The sequence below is a fragment of the Oncorhynchus gorbuscha genome, linkage group LG08 (genome assembly GCF_021184085.1).
Source record: "Oncorhynchus gorbuscha isolate QuinsamMale2020 ecotype Even-year linkage group LG08, OgorEven_v1.0, whole genome shotgun sequence".
NCBI lineage: Eukaryota > Metazoa > Chordata > Actinopteri > Salmoniformes > Salmonidae > Oncorhynchus > Oncorhynchus gorbuscha.
The window spans coordinates 15159741-15181759 of record NC_060180.1 but is presented as its reverse complement, the minus strand read 5'-3'; the positions used below and the strand labels follow the sequence as shown (position 1 = coordinate 15181759).

General features: G+C 40.4%; 2 protein-coding genes across 2 annotated transcripts in view; one reads left to right on the top strand and one right to left on the bottom strand.

Moving 5' to 3' along the window:
- The window catches only part of LOC124040759 (VPS10 domain-containing receptor SorCS3-like), a 60398-nt gene extending 54959 nt beyond the window's left edge, over positions 1 to 5439 (top strand). Inside the window, exon 27 of the mRNA XM_046357848.1 lies at positions 4240 to 5439. Within this exon, the coding sequence (XP_046213804.1) occupies positions 4240 to 4304 (65 nt within the window). The 3' untranslated portion in view covers positions 4305 to 5439. The remainder of the gene's footprint in view (positions 1 to 4239) is intronic.
- A 3285-nt stretch (positions 5440 to 8724) lies between these two features.
- Positions 8725 to 22019, bottom strand: part of LOC124041244 (VPS10 domain-containing receptor SorCS1-like) — a 53570-nt gene continuing 40275 nt past the window's right edge. The window contains exons 17-27 of the mRNA XM_046358607.1: positions 20968 to 21081; positions 20661 to 20832; positions 18190 to 18376; positions 17875 to 18008; positions 17294 to 17417; positions 16694 to 16806; positions 15796 to 15930; positions 14027 to 14126; positions 12821 to 12929; positions 11540 to 11694; positions 8725 to 10738 (exon numbers count right to left, since the gene is read on the bottom strand). Coding sequence (XP_046214563.1) covers positions 10680 to 10738; positions 11540 to 11694; positions 12821 to 12929; positions 14027 to 14126; positions 15796 to 15930; positions 16694 to 16806; positions 17294 to 17417; positions 17875 to 18008; positions 18190 to 18376; positions 20661 to 20832; positions 20968 to 21081 — 1402 coding nt within the window. The 3' untranslated portion in view covers positions 8725 to 10679. The remainder of the gene's footprint in view (positions 10739 to 11539; positions 11695 to 12820; positions 12930 to 14026; positions 14127 to 15795; positions 15931 to 16693; positions 16807 to 17293; positions 17418 to 17874; positions 18009 to 18189; positions 18377 to 20660; positions 20833 to 20967; positions 21082 to 22019) is intronic.

Here is a 22019-nt window from a genome sequence, read left to right as displayed (position 1 = left end):
AAGTAGACACCCTTTGCACACTCTTGGCATTCTCTCAACCAGCTTCATGAGGCAGTCACCTGGAATACTTTTCCAACAGTTTGAAGGAGTTCCCACATATGCTGAGCACTTGTTGGCTGCTTTTCCTTCACTCTGTGGTCCAACTCATCCCAAGGTCGGGTGATTGTGGAGGCCAGGTCATCTGATGCATTGCTCCATCACTCTCCTTCTTGGTCAAATAGCCCTTACACAGCCTGGAGGTGTTTTGGGTCATTGTCCTGTTTGAAAACAAATGATAGTCCCACTAAGAACAAACCAGATGGGATGGCGTATCGCTGCCGAATGCTGTGGTAGCCATGCTGGTTAAGTGTGCCTTGAAATCTCAATAAATCACAGACAGTGTCACCAGCAAAGTGTCACCAGCAGAGTTGCAAAGAAAATGCCATATCTCAGACTGGCCAATAAAATGAAAACACAGACACTGGACAGAGGAACTCTGCCTAGAATGCCAGCATCTCGAAGTCGCCTCTTCACTGTTGACGTTGAAAGTGGTGTTTTGTGGGTAGTATTTAATGAAGATGTCAGTTGAGGACTTGTGAGGCGTCTGTTTCTCAAACTAGATACTCTAATGTGATTGACCTCTTGCTCAGTTGTGCACTGGGGCCTCCCACTCCTCTTTCTATTCTGGTTAGAGTCAGTTTGCGCTGTTCTGTGAAGGGAGTAGTACACAGCGTTGTACGAGATATTCAGTTTCTTGGCAATTTCTCGCATCGAATAGCCTTCATTTCTCAGAACAGGAATAGGCTGATGAGTTTCAGAACCAGGTCTTTGTTTCTGGCCATTTTGAGAACCCACAAATGCTGATGCTCCAGATACTCAACTAGTCTAAAGAAGGCCAGTTTTATTGCTTATTTAAACAGAATAATAGTTTTCAGCTGTGCTAACATAATTGCAAAAGGGTTTTCTAATGATCAGTTAGCCGTTTAAAATGATAAACTTGGATTAGCTAACACGATGTGCCATTGGAACACAGGTGTGATGGTTGCAGATAATTAGCCTCTGTGCGCCTATGTAGATATTGTAAGGCGTGCGTACTGGTGGTAGAGAAGTCAGGCCCAGGAGAGAAAAGACAGTTTTTAATGATAAAAATTACAGTGAACAAAACAATATATATACAATGGGACAAAAGCCCAGACATAACGTGCACAAGCACTAACAATAAACAATACCAGACAAGGACGTGTGGGGAACAGAGGGTTAAATACACAACATGTAATTGATGGAATTGAAACCAGGTGTGTGGGAAGACAAGACAAAACAAACGGAAAATGAAAGGTGGATCGGCGATGGCTAGAAGACCGGTGATGTCGACCGCCGACGTCACCAGAGGATGTCGTGACAGTACCCCCCCCCCCCTCCCCCTCCCCCCTTGACGTGCGGCTCCAGCAGTGCTTCAACACCGGCCTCAGGGATGACCCAGAGGACGAGTGGAACACCTGCAGCATTAAAGGGTCCAACACGTCCTCGACCAGAACCCAGCACCTCTCCTCCGGGCCATACCCCTCCCACTCCACGAGATACTGAAGGCCCCTCGCCCGACGCCTCGAATCCAGTATGGAGCGAACAGAGTATACCGGGGCCACCTCAGTCTCCTGGAGCGTACCAGACACCACCGGCCTGAGGAGAGACACATGGAAAGAGGGGTTAATACGGTAATCGGGGGGGAAGCTGTAACCTATAACAAACCTTGTTCACTCTCCTCAGGACTTTAAATGGCCCCACAAACCGCAGACCCAGCTTTCGGAAGGGCAGATTTCGGGTTGAGAGGCAGACGCGGTCGCTCGTTGCGAACACCGGGGCCTCACTGTGGTGGCGGTCTGCATTCTCCATTTGACGCAGCATGGCCCACTGAAGGTGAACACGGACAGCTTCCCATGTCTCCTCCGCGCGCCTAAACCAGTCGTCCACTGCAGGTGCCTCGGTCTGACTCTGATGCCATGGTTCCAGAACCGGCTGGTACCCCAGTTCGCACTGGAAGGGGGAGAGGTTAGTGGAGGAATGGCAAAGCGAGTTCTGTGTGGTGTGTGGGAAGACAAGACAAAACAAATGGAAAATTAAAGGTGGATCGGCGATGGCTAGAAGACCGGTGACGTCGACCGCCGAACTTTGCCCGAACAAGGAGAGGGACCAACTTCGGAGGAGGTCGTGACAGATATTCCATTAAAAACCCCCCGTTTCCAGCTACAATAGTAATTTACAACATATTTTTATAAGAAACAATGTGTTGAAAATCCCAAATTGTTTGTATAGTCAACTTACACACAGCTCTGACACACACACTTATCCCACCAGACATGCCACCTGGGGACTTATCATAGTCCCCGAAACCAGAACAAATTCAAGAAAACATTCAGTATTATATAGAGCCCTTATTGCGTGGAACTTCATTCCATCTCATATCGCTCAAATAAACTGCAAACCTAGTTTGAAAAAAAACAGATAAAGCAGCACCTCGTGGCACAACGCCTCTCCCCTTTTTGACCCAGATAGTTTGTGTGTCTGCATTGATATGTAGGCTACGTGTGCCTTTTAAAAATGTATGTAGCTCTGTCCTTGAGGTGTTCTTGTCTTAAGTTGATGTTCTGTGTTATGTCATTATGTATTATGTTTCATGTTTTGTGTGGACCCCAGGAAGAGTAGCTGCTGCATTTGCAACAGCTAATGGGATCCTAATGAAATACGAAGTCTACACCGTATTTCTGATCAATTTGATGTTATTTTAAATGGACAACAATTTTGCTTTTCTTTCAATAACAAGGACATTTCTAAGTGACCCAAACATTTGAAAGGTTGTGCATGTTGATTTGTTTGGCACTTTCTTGGTTACTACATGATTCCATATGTGTTATTTCATACTTTTGATGTCTTCACTATTATTTTACAATGTGGAAAATAGTACAAATAAAGAAAAACCCCAGAATGAGTAGATGTGTCCAAACTTTTGACTGGTATTGTATGTAAATCAGCTGTCCACACAATGTACAGAGCAGAAGACACATTTCCATCATGCTATGTAACATGTGGACAATAAAGTTGTATTGTAAAATGCCGTAATATACATCAAGCTCGTTCGGACCCAGTCAAGCACGCATTTTTATCAATTAATCACGCTAAATGCATTGGGTAAAACAAAAAGTATAATTGAAACATTGTAATATGTTTTCATCTTTGCTTGGAGAGCAAGTTAAAAAGCCCTAATTAGCTAGTCAGCTAACTCACACATTTTCAAACAAATGGCTAATGCATCAAGCAAGCTGCAATAAAAACCACAGTGAAGCACTCTCTAGAAATCCGTTTTACCTTATATTCTATCAGAATTCGCATTGTTTTGTGTGAAAAACTGCACATTTTAAAGTGGCCTTTTATTGTCCCCCAGCACAAGGTACACCTATGTAACAACCATGCTGTTTAATCAGCTTCTTGATATGCCACACCTGTCAGGTGGATGGATTATCTCGGCAAAGGAGAAATGCTCAGTAACAGGAATGTAAACAAATTTGTGCACAGAATGTGAGAGAAATAAGCTTTTTGTACTTATGGAACATTTCTGGAATTTGTGTCAGATGTTATGAGTTCTGTGAGAATTATGAATTGCAATGGCAAGCATTGTGTCAATCTCAAGTGTCATGAAGGCATTATCATAAGCCACTACAAGATACAGAAAGATTTACGGTATAGGCCTCCTTTCCAATTCAATCTGCACCATACGCTCCTGTAAGCATGAAGCATAAAGGTTGACATAGGGAAACCATTTTGGGTTGTTAAAGCAGGGGACTGCTAACTGTTTTTGACAATTGTGGCACTGCAGTGGTCCTGATAGACATTTGGGCTGGAGGCTTTTTGGGAGGTCAGCACTTTGGCCAATCTTCATCTCACAGCAGGTCTCTCCTCCAGCAGACCTTAGTGATCTGAGACAGATTGTTTTCTCTTCTGTTGCCTTCCAACTTTTTATTTTCAATTGGCAGAGCAATACAGGAAATGTTATTTGTACCATTAGATTCAATGAATTGACCACCTGTTGTCTGTCTGCTAAGATTCCATGATTACTCTGATGCCTGCAGTGGTTCCTATGCTAGTTTAGTTGGTGGGTGACACAAAGATCCACAAAATGCTGCCAACATAAAAAACATTGGTGACAATAGGGTCTTTGGGGGCACTATTCATAATAATTATACTTTGATTTCTGTTTTCTATCACCAGGAGAATATGGAAGAAATGGGGAGAGAGTGATCACAAGAGAATTTCCTACCTGTACTAATGTCTAAGAAATTAGATTATGAGTACTGTAAGTACAGATTGTGGCGTTTCAATGTGCCAATTTAAAAAAAATCTTTGTTTTCACCGTTTACTTTGGTCGCTGAGAACTGCTACTAAATATGTATTTCACAAGACTTTAGAAATCTACTATATAGCAGGAGAATATATTATTTTGTGTATATACATTATTTCAGTATTGAAGAATTGTAATTTGACATCTATGGATGTTGTATTAGGCATTAGAAAATGCCATTGTTGAACAAATATATTGTGTTCTTAAGTGCCAGATTGCATTGCTAATTAATTATTTAGCTCAACATGATTATCTCACGGATGTTCTCTTGATAATGACAACTGCATCTATTGTTCTATTGCACAGGGGAGGTGGAATGTAGGTAATAAGAGAAAAGGCATACTATACTGAACAAAAATATAAATGCAACACGCAACAGTTTCAAATCAAATGATATTTGTCACATGCGCCAAATACAACAGGTGAAATGTTTACTTACAAGCCCTTAACCAATAACGCAGTTCAATAAATACGGTACTTATAAAGAATTACAGTTCACATAAGGAGTTACAGTTCATGTAAGGAAATCAGTCAATTGAAAATAATTCATTAGGCCCTAATATGTGGATTTCACATGACTGGTCAGGGGTGCAGCCATGGGTGGGCCTGGGAGGGCACAGGCCGACCTACTTGGCAGCCAGGCCCACCCACTGGGGAGCCAGGCCCAGCCCATCAGAATTCATTTTCCCCCACAAAAGGGCTTTATTCCAGACACTTCTCAGCACAGGTGAAGATGCCGGATGTGGAGGTCCTGTGCTGGCGTGGTTACAGGTGTTCTGCAGATGTGAGGCCGGTTGGACAGACTGCCAAATTCTCTAAACAACGTTGGCGGCAGCTTATGGTAGAGAAATGAACATTAAATTATTTGGCAACAGCTCTGGTGGACATCCCTGCAGTCTGCGTGCCAATTGCACGCTTCCTTTAAAACTTGAGACTGTGGCATTGTTTTGTGTGAAAAACTGCACATTTTAAAGTGTCCTTTTATTGTCCCCAGCACAAGGTGCACCTACGTAACAATCATGCTGTTTAATCGGCTTCTTGATATGCCACACCTGTCAGGTGGATGGATTATCTCGGCAAAGGAGAAATGCTCACTAACAGGAATATAAACACATTTGTGCCCAAAATTTGAGAGAAAAAAAAGCTTTTTGTGCATATGGAACATTTCTGGGATCTTTTATTTCAGCCCATGAAACATGGGACCAAAACTTTATATGTTGTGTTTATATTTTTGTTCAGTGTACAAATCAGTGTGGCTGCTTGCTAAACAATCTCCGGACTACAGTTGAGGCTGTTAGGATGTGTACAGGTTGATACAAAACATGTAGGCCTACATTTTTTCTTAAACTGACCATTCAAAAAGCTTGGTACATTGAACAGAGTTTGTATTATTTATTAGCCTACTGCTCATTTTACAATAAGTACAATAATATTGTTCACCTTTTCTAGCATGTCATCATTCACTTTTTAGCAGTAACATGTAAGATAATACGAAGAAGTAAGCAAGTGTTGATCATGGTGATTTTAAGATTAGTCAAACTATTAAACTGTTTCTAAAACATTTGTCTGATGGTCTTGTTGAACATGTAGCAAACGTTGCTGTAGTGCATGAGCTGTACTGTATTGTTCATTTTGTTAGCTGAGCTAATATTTTAGTTTTTACTTCACCATTTCTTACTGTAAACAAAATACAATTTTCAAACTGTTCAAAATAAATGTATTTTTGTATGAAAGTATGTTGTTGTTTTTGTGTGTTTTTTTTAACATATATTGATGGAGATGAAAACAAATATTTAAAGGAAACTAACCTTAAGTTCCAAGCTTTTACGTTCTCCATAAGCACAGATTCTGAGAATCAAGTGTCTGGGTTCGCAAGACTTTAACGAAACCAGCATAATTATCATGACCAATGCTTCATGTTATTCACCATGGTTCGGGGATAGTCTACCATGTAATAACTATTTGCCACAGAAGTGATAGAGAAACAAAGCTATTTCCATGAAATAATGTATGCATGTTGTCTGCCTGCACTGTCATGGGGACAGCCTCTAACACAAACACCCCCCAGCTTCCTGAATCTTTGTTTCAGTATTACCCCCAAAGGTATTGCAGAGTGAATCCTGGCTGGAACACATATTCCTTATATCTGCCAACTAAGGCTAGACATGCACACACGCACATGGACATGCACACACACACAAACACTTCCTTGTTATTCATCATAGGCCCTGAAGTTATCGCTTTTTGCCAGAAGTATGATAAGTTTGTGTGAGATTTCATTCCCCTGACATTGAAGTAATATTTGGCTCTGAACCAGTGCATTTCTTTCTCTCCCCCCACCCTGCCTCTATTTCTCTCTCTTTACTTTTTTGTGTCAATATTTCAACACCATGATGTCAGTCACCAACCTGCATCATTGCCAAACAGCTCCATGACCCTGGGTGTCTCACTCTACCTCAGTTTCTCATTCCAAATTATTGGCACTGCATTCCTGTAGCAGGGACAGATACTATAATGCAGTACTCAATGAAAGCAAACACGTACGTCAATTTTACACTGGGTCTAACAATATTGCTGCAGGCTATTGTTGTGGGATATTTTCATTCAAGGCGCTATTCCACTTATGGAAATCCTGCTTGACTATGTGTTGACATCCTGGAGAGGGGATAATTAATTTGTTGAGCAGCGGGGAAAATATGAAACTAGTCCATTAGATACACTCCAGGCTTCATTGTCCTCCCAGTCGGCCCCCAAGTATATGCAAATGAAACCTTAGAACACATTGTATGCTAAATAACACTTGTTACAGTTAAAAAACAAACTGTGGATGGTTATCTTAAAGATCCTTATCATGAGCTAATCCCAGTCCATTTTCTCCAAGATCAGTTCTCCTCCTACTCATCTTAATAAGATCTGAGATCTACTGTAACTAACTCAGGTTTATCAGCATCTAAATCAAACTGTTATACTACCAACTGTTAGGGGCAGTTGGAATAATTACTTTCATGAACTAATCAAACAGAATGTCTATAGAAATAGGTCCTGCCTCTCGCTAAATAGTAGAAAGCAGATTATTCAGTCAACGTTCCTATAGGTCCTAGACTATAGCCACATCTTTATGAACGCAGCTGCCACTTCATTAAAGCCGTTAGATGCGCACTGTTCTTTATTACGCGCTTTATTACAATTGTAGTACTCATCACTGCATTCTCTACCAGAGAGTTGGTTGGCCCTCTTTGATGTCACGTAAATTGATGCATTGCTATGTTTTCATTTATAAAACCCTTTTGTACCACTATACAAAATGTACCTCTATACAGAACATCATTACTAAACTTTACACATATGAGTTACCACACCCGCTCTCAGGGATGCCTAACTCTCGAAAATCCTTTGGTCTCTACTTAGTTAGGTAAATCAGCTTTAAGTTTTCTTGCACGTTATTTGTGTGACAATCTTCAAAATGTTCTAAAAATGTGATGATCTGGTGCCTCTAGGTCCATTCAGAAAGCTGATTGAGGACCTTATTACTGATGAACGTGTTTGTTTGTTATGACCGTGTTTTTCTTCCAGTTACATTTAGTATTTATATTGATGTGTGCACTTTCTGTAAAAGGGACCTCAGTCTCACTATGACTCCCTGATAAAATCAAGTTTAAACAAAAACAAATAAAAATATAGCTGCAGATAATCTTGAACCAAAAAAAGATCATGTTCATTATGTTTGACCCTCTAGATCTTAATATTGCCAGTATTGTTGACATGTATTCTTTCAACTCACATTGTCTGGTATGGAAGGATATCACCCAAAAAGACATCTGAATTGATGAACCGTAAGTTCCGTTTATACTTGATTCTAACATGTGTCCTTTGTCCTGATATTGCCCACATTCTGATTGTGCCCACATTTTTAAATCGGTGTAGTTGATTAAAAGAAGCATTGTGATCTGATTGTGATCTTCCTGACCACCTCCGGAGGTAGTCTAAAATGCATTGTGTCTGGATATCTTTCAAGTGTAGACGGATATTGACTGTGAAATCATCACTATCCCATCCCCTAAAGTCCTTGACAGGTGACACCATTGACTTATGGAATCTATATGTGTCCTACAATAAGTAAATATAATTTTGAAAGAATATCTGTTAAATGATTTGCTTACAGGGACAGACCAGGATATCTGGTCGCAATAGGTACACAGTGGATGTCTACAAGACACATTTTACTGCCATGTGTAAATGCAATGGCGCAGCGGTCTAAGGCACTGCATCTCAGTGCTTGAGGTGTCACTACAGACACCTTGGTTCGATTCCAGGCTGTATCACAACCGCCTGTGATTGGGAGTCCCATAGGGCGGCACACAATTGGTCCAGTGTTGTCCAGGTTTGGTCAGCGTAGGCCGTCATTGTAAATAAGATTTTGTTCTTAACTGACTTGCCTAGTTAAATAAAGGTTACAAAATGGCTACAATAAGGGCACACTCAGAATGTGGATAAGATCAGGAAAAGGGACATATGTTAGAACCAGGTATAAACGGGGCTGTAGAGGACCTACTGTAGCTATAGCCTGTTTGCAAATGGAAAGTACTTTTACATTTCTCCAAATACATATTAGCTGTAACTCTATGTGAGGTGAAAAACAAATAACATGAAAACAAATATGTACAGTTTTCTTGCACAGTATGCTTAACAAAGCGTAACAAAGTGTTGTTTTAGAAATACCAAGCTATGAATAAAAACGGAATTGCTGATGTATGGTTTGAGTTGTTGAGTTCATTTATGTGTTAGTCTGTATTGAAGGAGTGTGGAGGCAAGTGGATAGCGTCTAGTTAATTTGTCTAACTGACATGTTATGCTGACAATACATTAAAAGAGAGTTTGATTCAGAACTTCTGTGCCTCTCTCAAAGAGACAGCCAACCAACCAACCAAAAACTGTCAGTCATCTCAGGCTAGCAGACTGTCGACAAGAAGGAATATTCTTCCATTTCTCAGTCCCAATTTGGAAAACGAGGAGATTGGAAGTGAATCTTTCCCCTACGTTTTTTCCCCAAGTAGACGTTCCGATGGCAATGTGTGCAACAATACTGTAAGTTGAGTGGTAGCATCCAGAGTTAATACCATGACACATATCTAGTGTGAGAATAAACGTAAAGAACAAAACATGCAGATACTGTATGTCCCTTTCTTATGTGCAAAAGAAAATCCTAGCTTTGACAGACATGAAGTCTGCATGGTAAGTCGTGAACTATAACCTTCTCATGCAAGCCCCTGGGGTCTACCAGTTTCTTTCTGCAAGGACTGCACTCCAATGTAAGTGTGCCTTCAACTTCTGATTCAGGCAGATTCCAGCAGAGCCAACTCACTGAGCACAGGCTTTCAGTTCAACGTCTAGTTTGGATTTACATTTGGTTGAGTTGTCAACTAACATGACACCATGTCATTGGATTTAGGTTCAAAGTTGGGTGAAATGCCCTTACGTTGGTGACCAAATCCAATCAGTTTTCCATGTTGATTCAATGTCATCACAATTTGAGTTGAAATTACGTGGAAACAACGTTGATTCAACCAGTTTTTGCCCAGTGGGAAAGATCTCGTCTGATATTGATATGTACTAAGTGAAAAGTTCCATCCTCTTACAACCAGCAGATAAAACATAGGTTCTGTCATAACGTTGTCATAAGAATGGCATAACACAGTCAATATGACAGGTCTCAGGTCACTGATTGAACTAGCGCATGCCTTATGGGCTGAAACCAAATTCGAGAAACAAGTGCAGAGTTTTGTGCATGAATCTCAAGTTAGAACTCAGGCCAATGTGATAAAACCAAACATTCAGACATTTCTTTCACATCTCATTCAAACACAGCATATCCATGTAGTTAGTCACTAAGTACACTTCACTTACATATCCTCCACACACCTACCACTAGAGTTGAACTATACATGGAACACTCAAATTAAATAGATTACTGTACATTACTGTTTTATGTCTTGAGGTCATATACACAACTGTAACCATCGGAGTCAAATCATCTTTAGTTCAGCAATTCTGTATTTACACAATTCCCATAAACAACTTCAATGTTCTTGCAAAAATACAAGTAATTCGATCAAAATTTTCCTTTTTCAAGACGCATGTAAAAATCTGTACAGTCCCCCTCCCCCCCAGAGTACAGGCAAAATAGTGTAAGCTGGTCTGTCCATGCATGGGTAGAAAACACCCGAGACCATCCATTGGTTCCATGACTTCAGAGTTTGCTGGAAGTAACTGCCAAAAAGATGTATTACAAGTCGGCTGTAGACTCGGAGAATTAAAACACATGGGGAGTTTCATCGGAGAGTTTGATGTCTGTGAGAGATGGCAGGTATCCTAGCCAGAGAGATAGTGACACAAGAGACAGAGCAGAAATGATATATCAGCATTAGCACACTAGCATATCATATTTTAGCATGCAAGCATATCCATCTTCGATACCAACAAATCTTGCTTGACAATGGAAAGGAGTATATCAACCACTAGAGCTCTACAGAGTCGCTTATCACAGCACTGCTACATTATTCAGGACACTAATTTATTCATAAACACAAAAATAAACTGCTGTACACAATTAAATGTAATGAGGTGTATTGGCATGGTAAGGCCGTCTTACAGTACCAATGCAAACCTATGGGAACGTATCAACTTAAATGATGAACGTAAGGACATTTTCATTTCAATTCATTGATTTGATCTACCTGTGAACTTATATTTTTTTTAATCAGCCAAGCATTAAAAGGATAGTGCAACATGTTAGCAATTATGGCCTTGTTTCTACTTCCCCAGAGTCAGATGAACTCATGGATACCATTGGTATGTCTCTGCGTGCAGTTTGAAAGAAGTTGAAGGTCGTTTCTGGTATCATGTTAGCTGTTAGCAATGGCTCCAGAAACTACATTCAACTGACTTCAAACTCTAAGCAGAGATATAACAATGGTATCTATGAGTTCAGCTGACTCTGTGTAGGTAGAAAAAAGGGCTTGATTGCCAAAATGTCGCACTATTCCTTTAATAGAGCAGTACACCACTATAGAAAAGGTCAAATATGCAAATTTATAGCAATATCTCATCAATAAGGCATGAGTTATTCTTGATGACTTATCAGTAATTGCCCTTTTATGAAGGATACCTTACCTATGCCACGTGCATCTGGCCCTGTGTCCAAGTGCTCCAAAGAGGTCACCATGTCTCCCTCAGTATTTGGGACAGCTATGGACGCCACCGTAGGGATCACTTCCTGTTGTTTCTCTGACCTCTCCTCTGTGTATATGTTGATGCCAGGGATCTTCCTATGGGAAATATACATTGTATAAAAGAGTTAAGAGGAACAGCAAAGGAATAGTAAATACATCGTTTTCTGATTATTCCCTTCTGTAATATATCTCATCAAATATGAGGGAATGAGGGAAAATGGAGTAACACTCCCTGTTTAATTTTCCTGTTTAATTTTCTAATAATTCTGGGTTTCATGGGGCAGTTACGGTACCTTTTCATTGTGGTGATAAATGTTAAACTATGAACTACTCTCATTATGTCTTGAAAAGTGACAGATTCACACACTTAACACTTTGAGTAGTAATCATTTTTAAAGCTGCAATATTGAACTTTTTGGTCTACCCGACCAAATTCACATAGTTACATAATGAGTTATAGATCTGTCATTGTCAAGAAAGCAAGTCTAAGAAGCAGGTGATCTGTTCTATCTGCGCTATTTCTATGCCTCTCGTTCTTAAGTTTTGTTTTTGCGTCTTTTACTTTTGGTTTAGCACACCAGCTTCAAACAGCTGAAAATACTATATTTTTGTTATGGAAAATATATTTCACAGCGGTTTAGATGGAACAATGACTTCTTGTTTTGTCACATAAACTGAAATTAGGCAAGCTATTCGAATTTTAGGAAATGGCGGTGCGATTTCTGCATAATGCACCTTTAACTTGTGGGAGAGTGTGGTCTTTTGCAATGTAATGGAAGCAGAGGATACTATCCATTTCATATGGCATTGTATGTCGTCTCAGGTCTTAACTTTTCAACCATTGCTGCCATTCTGTTGAATGCCTCACCCTGACTGGCTCTATTTAGAATTTCAGAAAGGTCAACTATCACATTGTCAGATAGATTAATATTGATAAACTGCAGAATACTGACACCCATTCAGAACTTAGAGAATTGATTAAACTGTAATTCCCAGGAATATTCAAGAGGATAGGAAAGAGAAGAGTGGCTTCGAAGAAGTTCAATTGTTAGGAATACCCTAAAGATAGTTCATTATATTTTGGCTCATTTTAGCTATTGGATTTGAGTAGTAAGATGTACAGATGAATTTTCTTAATGATTGGTGTGTGAGAATGGCCTGAAATAACAATATCACTCTCATTTGAATCAGCTTCATTAAAATGAAATCCGGGATACCTTACCTTTTGAACTTGAAGATAACGAAAACTGCCAAACCCACAAATACTACAGACACGAGCATAATGACTGCAGCACCATTGTGCCCACTCTCACTGGTGTCCACGAGAGGAGCTTGGAAAAGAATAAAGGAGAAAAAAGGATATAGACATCAGACAAAGAGAGACATACATCTTTTAGTATTTTACTTCTGGCATCAAACTCCCAGGTGCTGTGAGACTTTTTACCAGGGGTGATATCTGGTCCAAGTTTTTGACATTTTCACCACCATAGTGTAACTGAATTTGACCTTAATGATTAAAACAACAGGAGTTATGTATTTCTTATATTGTTCTCATGAAGACGTTGTGGCACTAGACTTCTCTGGGATGCTGGTTCAAATCCCAGGTGCAATATCCTGCTGTTTTGGCCTTAAAGATGCAAGCACTTAAAGATGCAGGATGTTAAGTTCTCATGACTTCGTAACATATCGAATTAGAATTCGTAACATATCTTATGAATTAGAATTCATATCTTATGAATTAGAATTCGTAACATATCTTATGAATTAGAATTCGTAACATATCTTACAAATTGCGAAAAAATTAATAAATGTAATTTTTTGGCGTGAAAATTTGTAACATATCATACGTAATACACAATTGTGTACAATTTTCAGGGACCCGTTTTGGCTCGTGAGCACTACTTTCAAAACTACTGCCTGAAATTATACAGAACCTTTGGAGCATCACATGAAAGGGATACTTCAGGGTTTTGGCAATGAGGTATTTTATCTACTTCCCCAGAGTCAGATAAACTCTTGGATACCATTTGTATATCTACTAGCATGCTAGCACAGAGAGTTCATTTGACTCTGGTGAAGTAGATAATGGGCCTCATTGCCAAAATCCTGAAGTATCCTTTTAACTTAAAGATTTGCTCAGGTGTATTGCTCTTTGGCTGACCCTGTGCTAACAACCTCTCAAGAATGTGTGTGTGTGCGTGTGTTGTCTTGGGGGTGTTGAGACTGTTTCAACAAATATGAATACCTACTGAATATTCTACTATTTTATTCTACTACATTCTACTACATAGCATCATTCCAAAATGGCCAACATCCATAACTCTTCATTCTAATTACATAGTAGTACTGTAGGTCGGACCTTATATCTGTAACTGTCCTATAACCAGACATCAGACTATACTGTGGACACAGCAGCAGACTGGCTGACCTGGAGACAGTCGTGTGGGGTAAACGTTAACCTGAACCCCGGGCCGCAGAGTAAACTGGATGAGGTCTTGGTTCAGGGCACTTAGCAGGACCTGAGAAAGCTGTGGAGGAATAAAACACAGCCCTGGTTACCAGCACCATTTCACACTCATCAATATTTAAACTTCAGTCATGAATAGTAAATACTGCGTAGTTTTAAAGAAGGGCACGTGCTGATATGACATGGAAAGGCCTACTGTAATTCAATTCCTGTCGAAAGGCTGACCAGCCAATAATAGCAATTGAAATCTTATCAGGACAAATGACCTTATGAGGCAAGAGTGAGTGACATTTGAAAAGTGTATACTGTACAGTATGTCGCTTTTCCCATACTTTTTTGTTTTGGATGTTTTTTCTGAGTAATAATATGGTAGGCCACTATAAAATAAGTAACCTTCTCCTCCTTTTCTTTCCAATACTCTATGATTTCCCCTGCTTTTCACACCTAAATGAAGCAGTCATTTAACAAGAGACCAGAAAGCCTTCCCAAAGCCCATTTGAGTCCTTAGCCATGGCTCACTTATTCCATCTCGTCCTTCCTAAACTCTTCCCATTGGTTAAAATTAGACTGCTCTACTCTGTATGAATAATTACTTTTTATTCTAGTGGCATATCAGGGTCAGTAAATCTATTACACATTTGAATAAGCTGCACCAGACATCCCGCAAGCACTCATGCACACACGCATGGGCACACAAACATGCGCACACACGCCATGCCACTCACGACACAAGAAGACAACAGTGAACTAAGATGTATTACCCCATTCTCTGTAAGGTCTTGCCAGGTAATCAGACAGGCTGTAGATAAAAACATCCCCCTAATTCCCAACTCAGGGTGCCCCACCACTAGTATCCTCTCTACATGTGTCCTACTACACGATGCATCATTGTTAAATACCTATTAACTCAGTTCAAGGCTAACTGATCCACTGGAATTGTGTTTACTTGTTGCAACATATGCAAATATGTCCTATGCAAATAGGTGCATCTGGGATTGTAACAGATAATGCAGAATAAAAGTGTCTGATGACGGACTGAAATGGATATCCATTTTACTATAAGCTTGAGCTGCTGAAATGCGGATGAAAACGTGGTGTGTTTTATCAGTTCTATAGAATGCCAAGGATTATAGAGCTGTTTAACAATTAGAGCGCAGTGCCAACATCTTAGTCATTCTATTCCATGTGATTCTTTTCGAAACAAACCCTTCGATATTGGAGTGAATGGTGAAGTATAGTATGTATTAGAACTATCCACTTCTCATGGTCAGAATTGAGTTATGTGAAATAAATTGTGATGCAGATTACAATGCTGTATTGAGATGAATGCAGGTTTTCAAGGCTGAGGTTCTACTATTTTGATGTGAAAACATTGCCCTCTAGTGGTGGGAATGTGTTCTGACATGTCATTTTGTTGCGCTTATATTTAGAATAAAATAACAGTAGGCTCCACATGCACGTGTGATTAAAGCAGCAAAGAGAGAAAAACTCATTACGAGCAAATCATGAAGCCACCATGATATGAATAATATAATCAAGAGGAAAAGTGTTTCTACATTGTGCTGCTAGTGATGCTGTTATTATTTGCTTGTATTGAATGTTGGGGTTGGCCTAACTTTGGCATGATTCAAGTAATGGAACTATGTAAATGAGAATAACAATAATAATCAAAAATAACTCATTCAAAAAAATGTGGAAGTGTTTGACTATGAAGCCTGGTGTCACATTACCTGCTCTAAATGTGTCCCTTTTCTATTCATCGTCCCCTCTGTTGGCCTTTTCTCTGGGATGATAAACAACTCTGCTGCCGTTGGCAACCCTGGGAGCACTGACACCAGAAGCTGCTCTCCATTGATCCCTGTGACCTTCAATTAAAAGGTAATGAAAAATGAATACAATTCTGGGGTCTCAGTTTCTTCTTTATTTACATAAGGTTGTGTTCTACTGTATAGCATTGCACTGTAATTAAGCATGGAAAAGGCTAAATCCACCCAGTTTTCTGCTTTAGATCTCATTTGACTAAGTACCAGTCACTGTCAAGATATAATGCACAAATCAGCCCAAACATGCAAGTTTCATTTGACAGTCTTTGGTAAAGGGCAGGTCTTTTAAGTGCATTTGCGCTGTAACCAGAGGTCCCCTGTCACTTTCCTGGTATAAAACGTGGTAATATCTGACAAGACAGAAGGTCAAAGTGAATGTTTCCCACTGTGAGGGGTATATATAGCTCAGTGTCCGTTATGTAACCCAATGCGCTTCTTGACATCCTGAGAGAGACGAAGGGGACTGACTGGAAGCACTTTTCCTTATATGGTGTACTCTACCTGTATTTACAATAGGCCAAATGGTTCTACATGGAACCCAATAGGTTCTACCTGGAAGCAGAAAGTGTTCTACCTGCAACCAAAAAGGGTTCTTCAAAGGGTTCTCCTATGGGGACAGCCAAAAAAACCTTTAAGGTTCTAGATTTTTCAAAGAGTGTACCATTTGCTACCAAATTGTTCACAATGTTGTTAAAATTACTTGTGAATTAATCATCAAAGATCACCAATTAGTCACTGTAATCCCAGTAATTCACTGGTAAAAAGTGCAGTAGTAGCACTGTAGAATATTAAAAGAAGGACTCACTTGGACCATGGAGTCCTTGACCACTCTACTGATGTCCTGTCTCCATTCAGCCACAGCAGGATTGAAGGCGTCCAGATTAGAGGAGAATGCTAAAACGTGTGACCGGAAATATTCTACAGGAAAATACAAGACATGTTAATTGCTAATGGATAACAGATAATAAGAAATAAACTGTTAATAGATCATAAGAGATATAAATTATTATAAACTGGGTGGTTTGAGCTCTGAATGCTGATTGGCTGACAGCTGTGGTATATCAGACCATATACCAAGGGTAAGACAAAACATACATTTTTACTGCTCTAATTACATTGGTAACCAGTTTATAATAGCAATAAGGCACCTCGGGGGTTTGTGGTATATGGCCAATATACCACAGCAAAGGGTTGTATCCAGGCACTCTGTGTTGCGTAAGAACAGCCCTTTACTCCCTCGTGCCTTATTGCTTAATTAAACATTAAACATTTAAATGATTATAATGATCAAGTGGATGAACATCACAATCAATATTTTATATCACAGATCATTTACCACCTGGTTGTTAGAAACCTAGCTATAACACCTCAGTAATACAGAGATGAGTCATTTCAAAGACCTCACCATAGACTGCAACAGTTATTTTGTCTTGAAGGACAGTGTTGCCTGCTGACACTTGCACGGTGACAGTATGAGTTCCCTCCTTGTAGAAGGTGAAGGACATTCCTCCCACTAAAGTCACGACAGGCTTACAGACATAGAAAATGAATGCATACATTTTTAATACATTTCCATTTTAGTTATTCAGTAGACGTGTTTATCCGGAGCGACTTAGAATTAGTGCATTCATCTTAAGCTAGCTAGGTGAGACAACCACATATAACAATGGTAGCAAGTATATTTTCCCTCAATAAAGTAGTTATCAGCAAAGTCCGTGGTAGGAGGAAAAGACGAGTGCATTTTATTTGTGTCATTTTTTTTGGGGGGGGGGTATAGTCTTTATATGTGTATAGATGATATTATCGATGATGCCTGTATCATGTTTGACTATGTTCATTTTTTTGTATCAAAACTCAATCTTGTGTCACTATAGGTAGGTTTGTCCATACAACACACAATATTACAATTCATACTGTAAATGAGGCGAGTAAGGTTCCGTAAATCTAAACAGTTTGAAGATATAGTGGAAATCTTGATTGACTGACCTCAGTGTGGTTGGTGAACCACCAGTAGTAGGTGACTGTTCCAACATAACGTGGCTTCAGGACTGTTGATAGATCCACTGCTTTATTCCTAACAACCACCGAGGGAGCTGAAAGCTGCACTTGCTCAAGTGTACCTGCAACACCAAACAACAGCAAAAGAAAAAGTGTTTTCTTTCGTGGAATTGTATTCCTTTCCTACTGCAGACACGCCATTTACAGAAAGATATTTTCAGGTAGAAATGCTGCAAAGAGCACCTGTACTGTAACTCTACAGCAAAGTCATTCTATCCGACTTTCATTCTTAGTTTCACTTACAAGTAACATGCAGGTATAGTAAGACTCTCTCAGAACCCAGGCTGTTGAGTGCCGTGGCAGCCACTTGGTAAATGCCCACTTTACTGTAGGTATGTTTGACCCCATCCTCTATGGAGCTGATGTTAGTGTAGGATATGGCCGTCCCGTCTCCAAAGTCCACTGTTATACTGGTTGTGGAGCCGTCACCCTACCAAGATACAGTGTGCATGTTTAACATAATAATTGAAATGCACTCTTTACAGTATATTGATTTCTATACCCTACACATATTCTGCCTGTAACAATACATTGTTATACAGATGTAGGATCTTAATTTCAGCCAGTTTGCTACAGCGGGAAAATATTCATGCAGCAACAGGAAATGTGAATTGTTAGGTGGATCATAATTAATGGCCATTTTTGGGAAAATTTAGTTTGACATTTCAAGGTGGAAATTACAATCTTCAGAAGCCTTTTTAAACCTCAAATACATTACAACTTTAAATGTCCTGCATTGCAGGAAGTTATCCTGCAACAGGCAGATCATATTAAGATCCTACATCTGTACAGTATGTAATAACTGTATGACAATGGCTACAAGTGTTACACAACAAACATCAAGGTTCTTAGATAAGGCCTATGAACCAACAAAATGTACAACATGATGCACTGCTGCTCATTTCATTCCATTGGTCGACAAATGAGTGTAGATCAATGTGTACGTAAATGTATTTTGTGCAAAATGCACATTTGTTTACAACCCTGTTCGTGAGCATTTGTCCTTTACCAAGATAATCCATCCACCTGACAGGTATGGCATATCAAGAAGCTGATTAAACAGCATGATCATTACACAGGTGCACCTTGTGCTGGGAACATTAAAAGGACACTCTAAAATGTGCAGTTTTGTCACACAACACAATGACACAGATGTTTCAAGTTTTGAAGGAGCGTGCAATTGGCATGCTGACAGCAGGAATGTCCACCAGAGCTGTTGCCAGAGAATTTAATGTGCATTGCTCTACCATAAGCCGCTTCCAACGTCGTTGTAGAGAATTTGGCAGTACGTTCCACCGGCCTCACTACCGCAGACCATGTGTATGGTGTCATGTGGGCGTGCAGTTTGCTGTTGTCAAAGTTGTGAACACAGTGCCCCATGGTGGATGTGGGGTTATGGTACGGGCAGGCATAAACTACGGACAACGAACACAATCACATTTTATCGATGGCAATTTGAATGCACAGAGATACCGTCACGAGATCCTGAGGCCCGTTGTCGTGCCATTCATCCACCGCCATCACCTCATGTTTCAGCATGATAATGCACAGCCCCGTGTCGCAAGCATCTGTACACAATTCCTGGAAGCAGAAAATGTCCCAGTTCTTCCATGGCCTGCATACTCGCCAGACATGTCCCCCCTTGAGCATGTTTGGGATGCTCTGGATCGACATGTACGACAGTGTTTACAGTTCCCGCCAATATCCAGCAACCTCGCACAGCCATTGAAGAGGAGTGGGACAACATTCAACAGGCCACAAACAACAACCTGATCAACTCTATGCGAAGGAGACGTTTTTCGCGCTGCATGAAGCAAATGGTGGTCACACCAGACACTGACTGTTTTTCTGATCCACACCCCTACCTTTTTTTGTTACGGTACCTGTGACCAACAGATGCATATCTGTATTTCCAGACATGTGATATCCATAGATTAGGGCCTAATTTATTTATTTCAATTGACTGACTACCATACAGTGGGGCAAAAAAGTATTTAGTCAGCCACCAATTGTGCAAGTTCTCCCACTTAAAAATATGAGAGAGGCCTGTAATTTTCATCATAGGTACACTTCAACTATGACAGACAAAATGAGAAATATAAATACGTATTTTCCACCCTAATTTGCAGATACATTTATAAAAAATCCTACAATAGCTCAGTTGGTAGAGCATGGTGCTTGTAACGCCAGGGTAGTGGGTTCGATCCCCGGGACCACCCATACGTAGAATGTATGCACACATGACTGTAAGTCGCTTTGGATAAAAGCGTCTGTTAAATGGCATATATTATTACAATGTGATTTTCTGGATTTTTTTAGTTGAACCGTGTACCGATGATGAAAATTACAAGCCTCTCTCTTATTTTTAAGTGGGAGAACTTGCACAATTGGTGGCTGACTAAATACTTTTTTGCCCCACTGTATATGAACTCTAACTCAGTAACATTTTTGACATTGTTGCATGTTGCGTTTACATTTTTGTTCAGAATAAAACCTAAAAGGGTTCTTCGGCTGTCCCCATAGGAGAACCTTTGAAGAACCATTTTTGGTTCCAGGTAGAAACCTTTTTGGGTTCCATGTAAAAACCTGTTCTACATGGAAACCAAAAGGGTTCTACTATGGGGAGAGCTGAAGGAGCCTCTTGGAACCGTTCTTCTATGAGTGTAGCTTTTAATAGTTTGATAAGTTCTCTAAGAAATATGCCAGACCATTACCTCCTCCAGAAACACCAGGAGGGTCACGTTGTCCCCTAGGGTGGCTGTGAGTGTTCCCTCACTGGTGACCAGCTGCAGACCTCTGGGGGCCTGGTGGGGACACCTCTGCCTCCTAAGGCGGTACTTCCCAAGGGTTCCCGCAGTGCAGTTATTGGACAGAGCCTTACGGTATCTACAACATACACACATACAGACATAAATAACTAGACAACCTGTACTCTCCCTTAAATACATACGAAGAAATAAAACAAGGAAATACTCTGTCTACTTCACTGAATTATATTAAACGGAGAAGGATTTACCATACCCTGTAGTGTTTAGGAAGCTGTCTCCAGTGGTGCAGTCTTTGGACACGGAGGATGGAACAAACCAGAAGGCAGCAGTGCATCCTCCATCACTCTGCCTCTCAAAGCCAAAATCACTGTTTGGGGTGGGTGAGAAAAATCAATAAGCTACAGGTCGTGGTCAGTAATATGGATGAAGTATAGAAAGTAAATGTCTGTTTTCAAAGTTCATTTGTTTTATTTCCTTGATTTTTAACGCCAATCATTACTTAGCTTGATATACTATTCTGTTTGACGTGTTCGACATCAATATCACAATAAGAAATTAAAATGTCTATATACACTACAAGAAAAAGTATGTGGACACCTGCTCGTCAAACATCTCATTGCAAAACCATGGGCATTAACATGGAGGTCCCTCCTTTGCTGCTATAATAGCCTCCACTCTTCTGGGAAGACTCTCCACTATATGTTGGAATGTTGCCGCGGGGATATGCTTCAATTCAGCCACAAGAGCATTAGTGAGGTCGTGCACTGATGTTGGACGATTAGGCCTGGCTCGCAGTCGGCGTTCCAATTCATCCCAAGTGTGTTCGATGGAGTTGATGTCAGGGCTCTGTGCAGACCAGTCAAATTCTTCCACACTGATCTCAACAAACCATTTCTGTATGGACCTCGCTTTGTGCACGGGGGAATTGTAGTGTTCTATTGGCAACTCCAAACCCAGATTCATCTGTCGGAGTGCCAGATGGTGAAGCGTGACTCATCACTCCAGAGAACGCGTTTCCACTGCTCCAGAGTCCAATGGCGGCGAGCTTTACACCACTCCAGCCGACGCTTGGCATTGTGCATGGTGAACTTAGGCTTGTGTGTGGCTGCTCTGCCATGGAAGCCCATTTCATGAAGCTCCCGACAAAAACTTGTTGCCCTGACTTTGCTTCCAGAGGCAGTTTGGAAGTCGGTAGTGAGTGTTACAACTGAAGACAGATGATTTTACACGCTACAGCACTCGGCGGTCCCGTTCTGTGAGCTTGTGTGGCTTACCACTTCGTGGCTGAGCCGTTGTTGCTCCTAG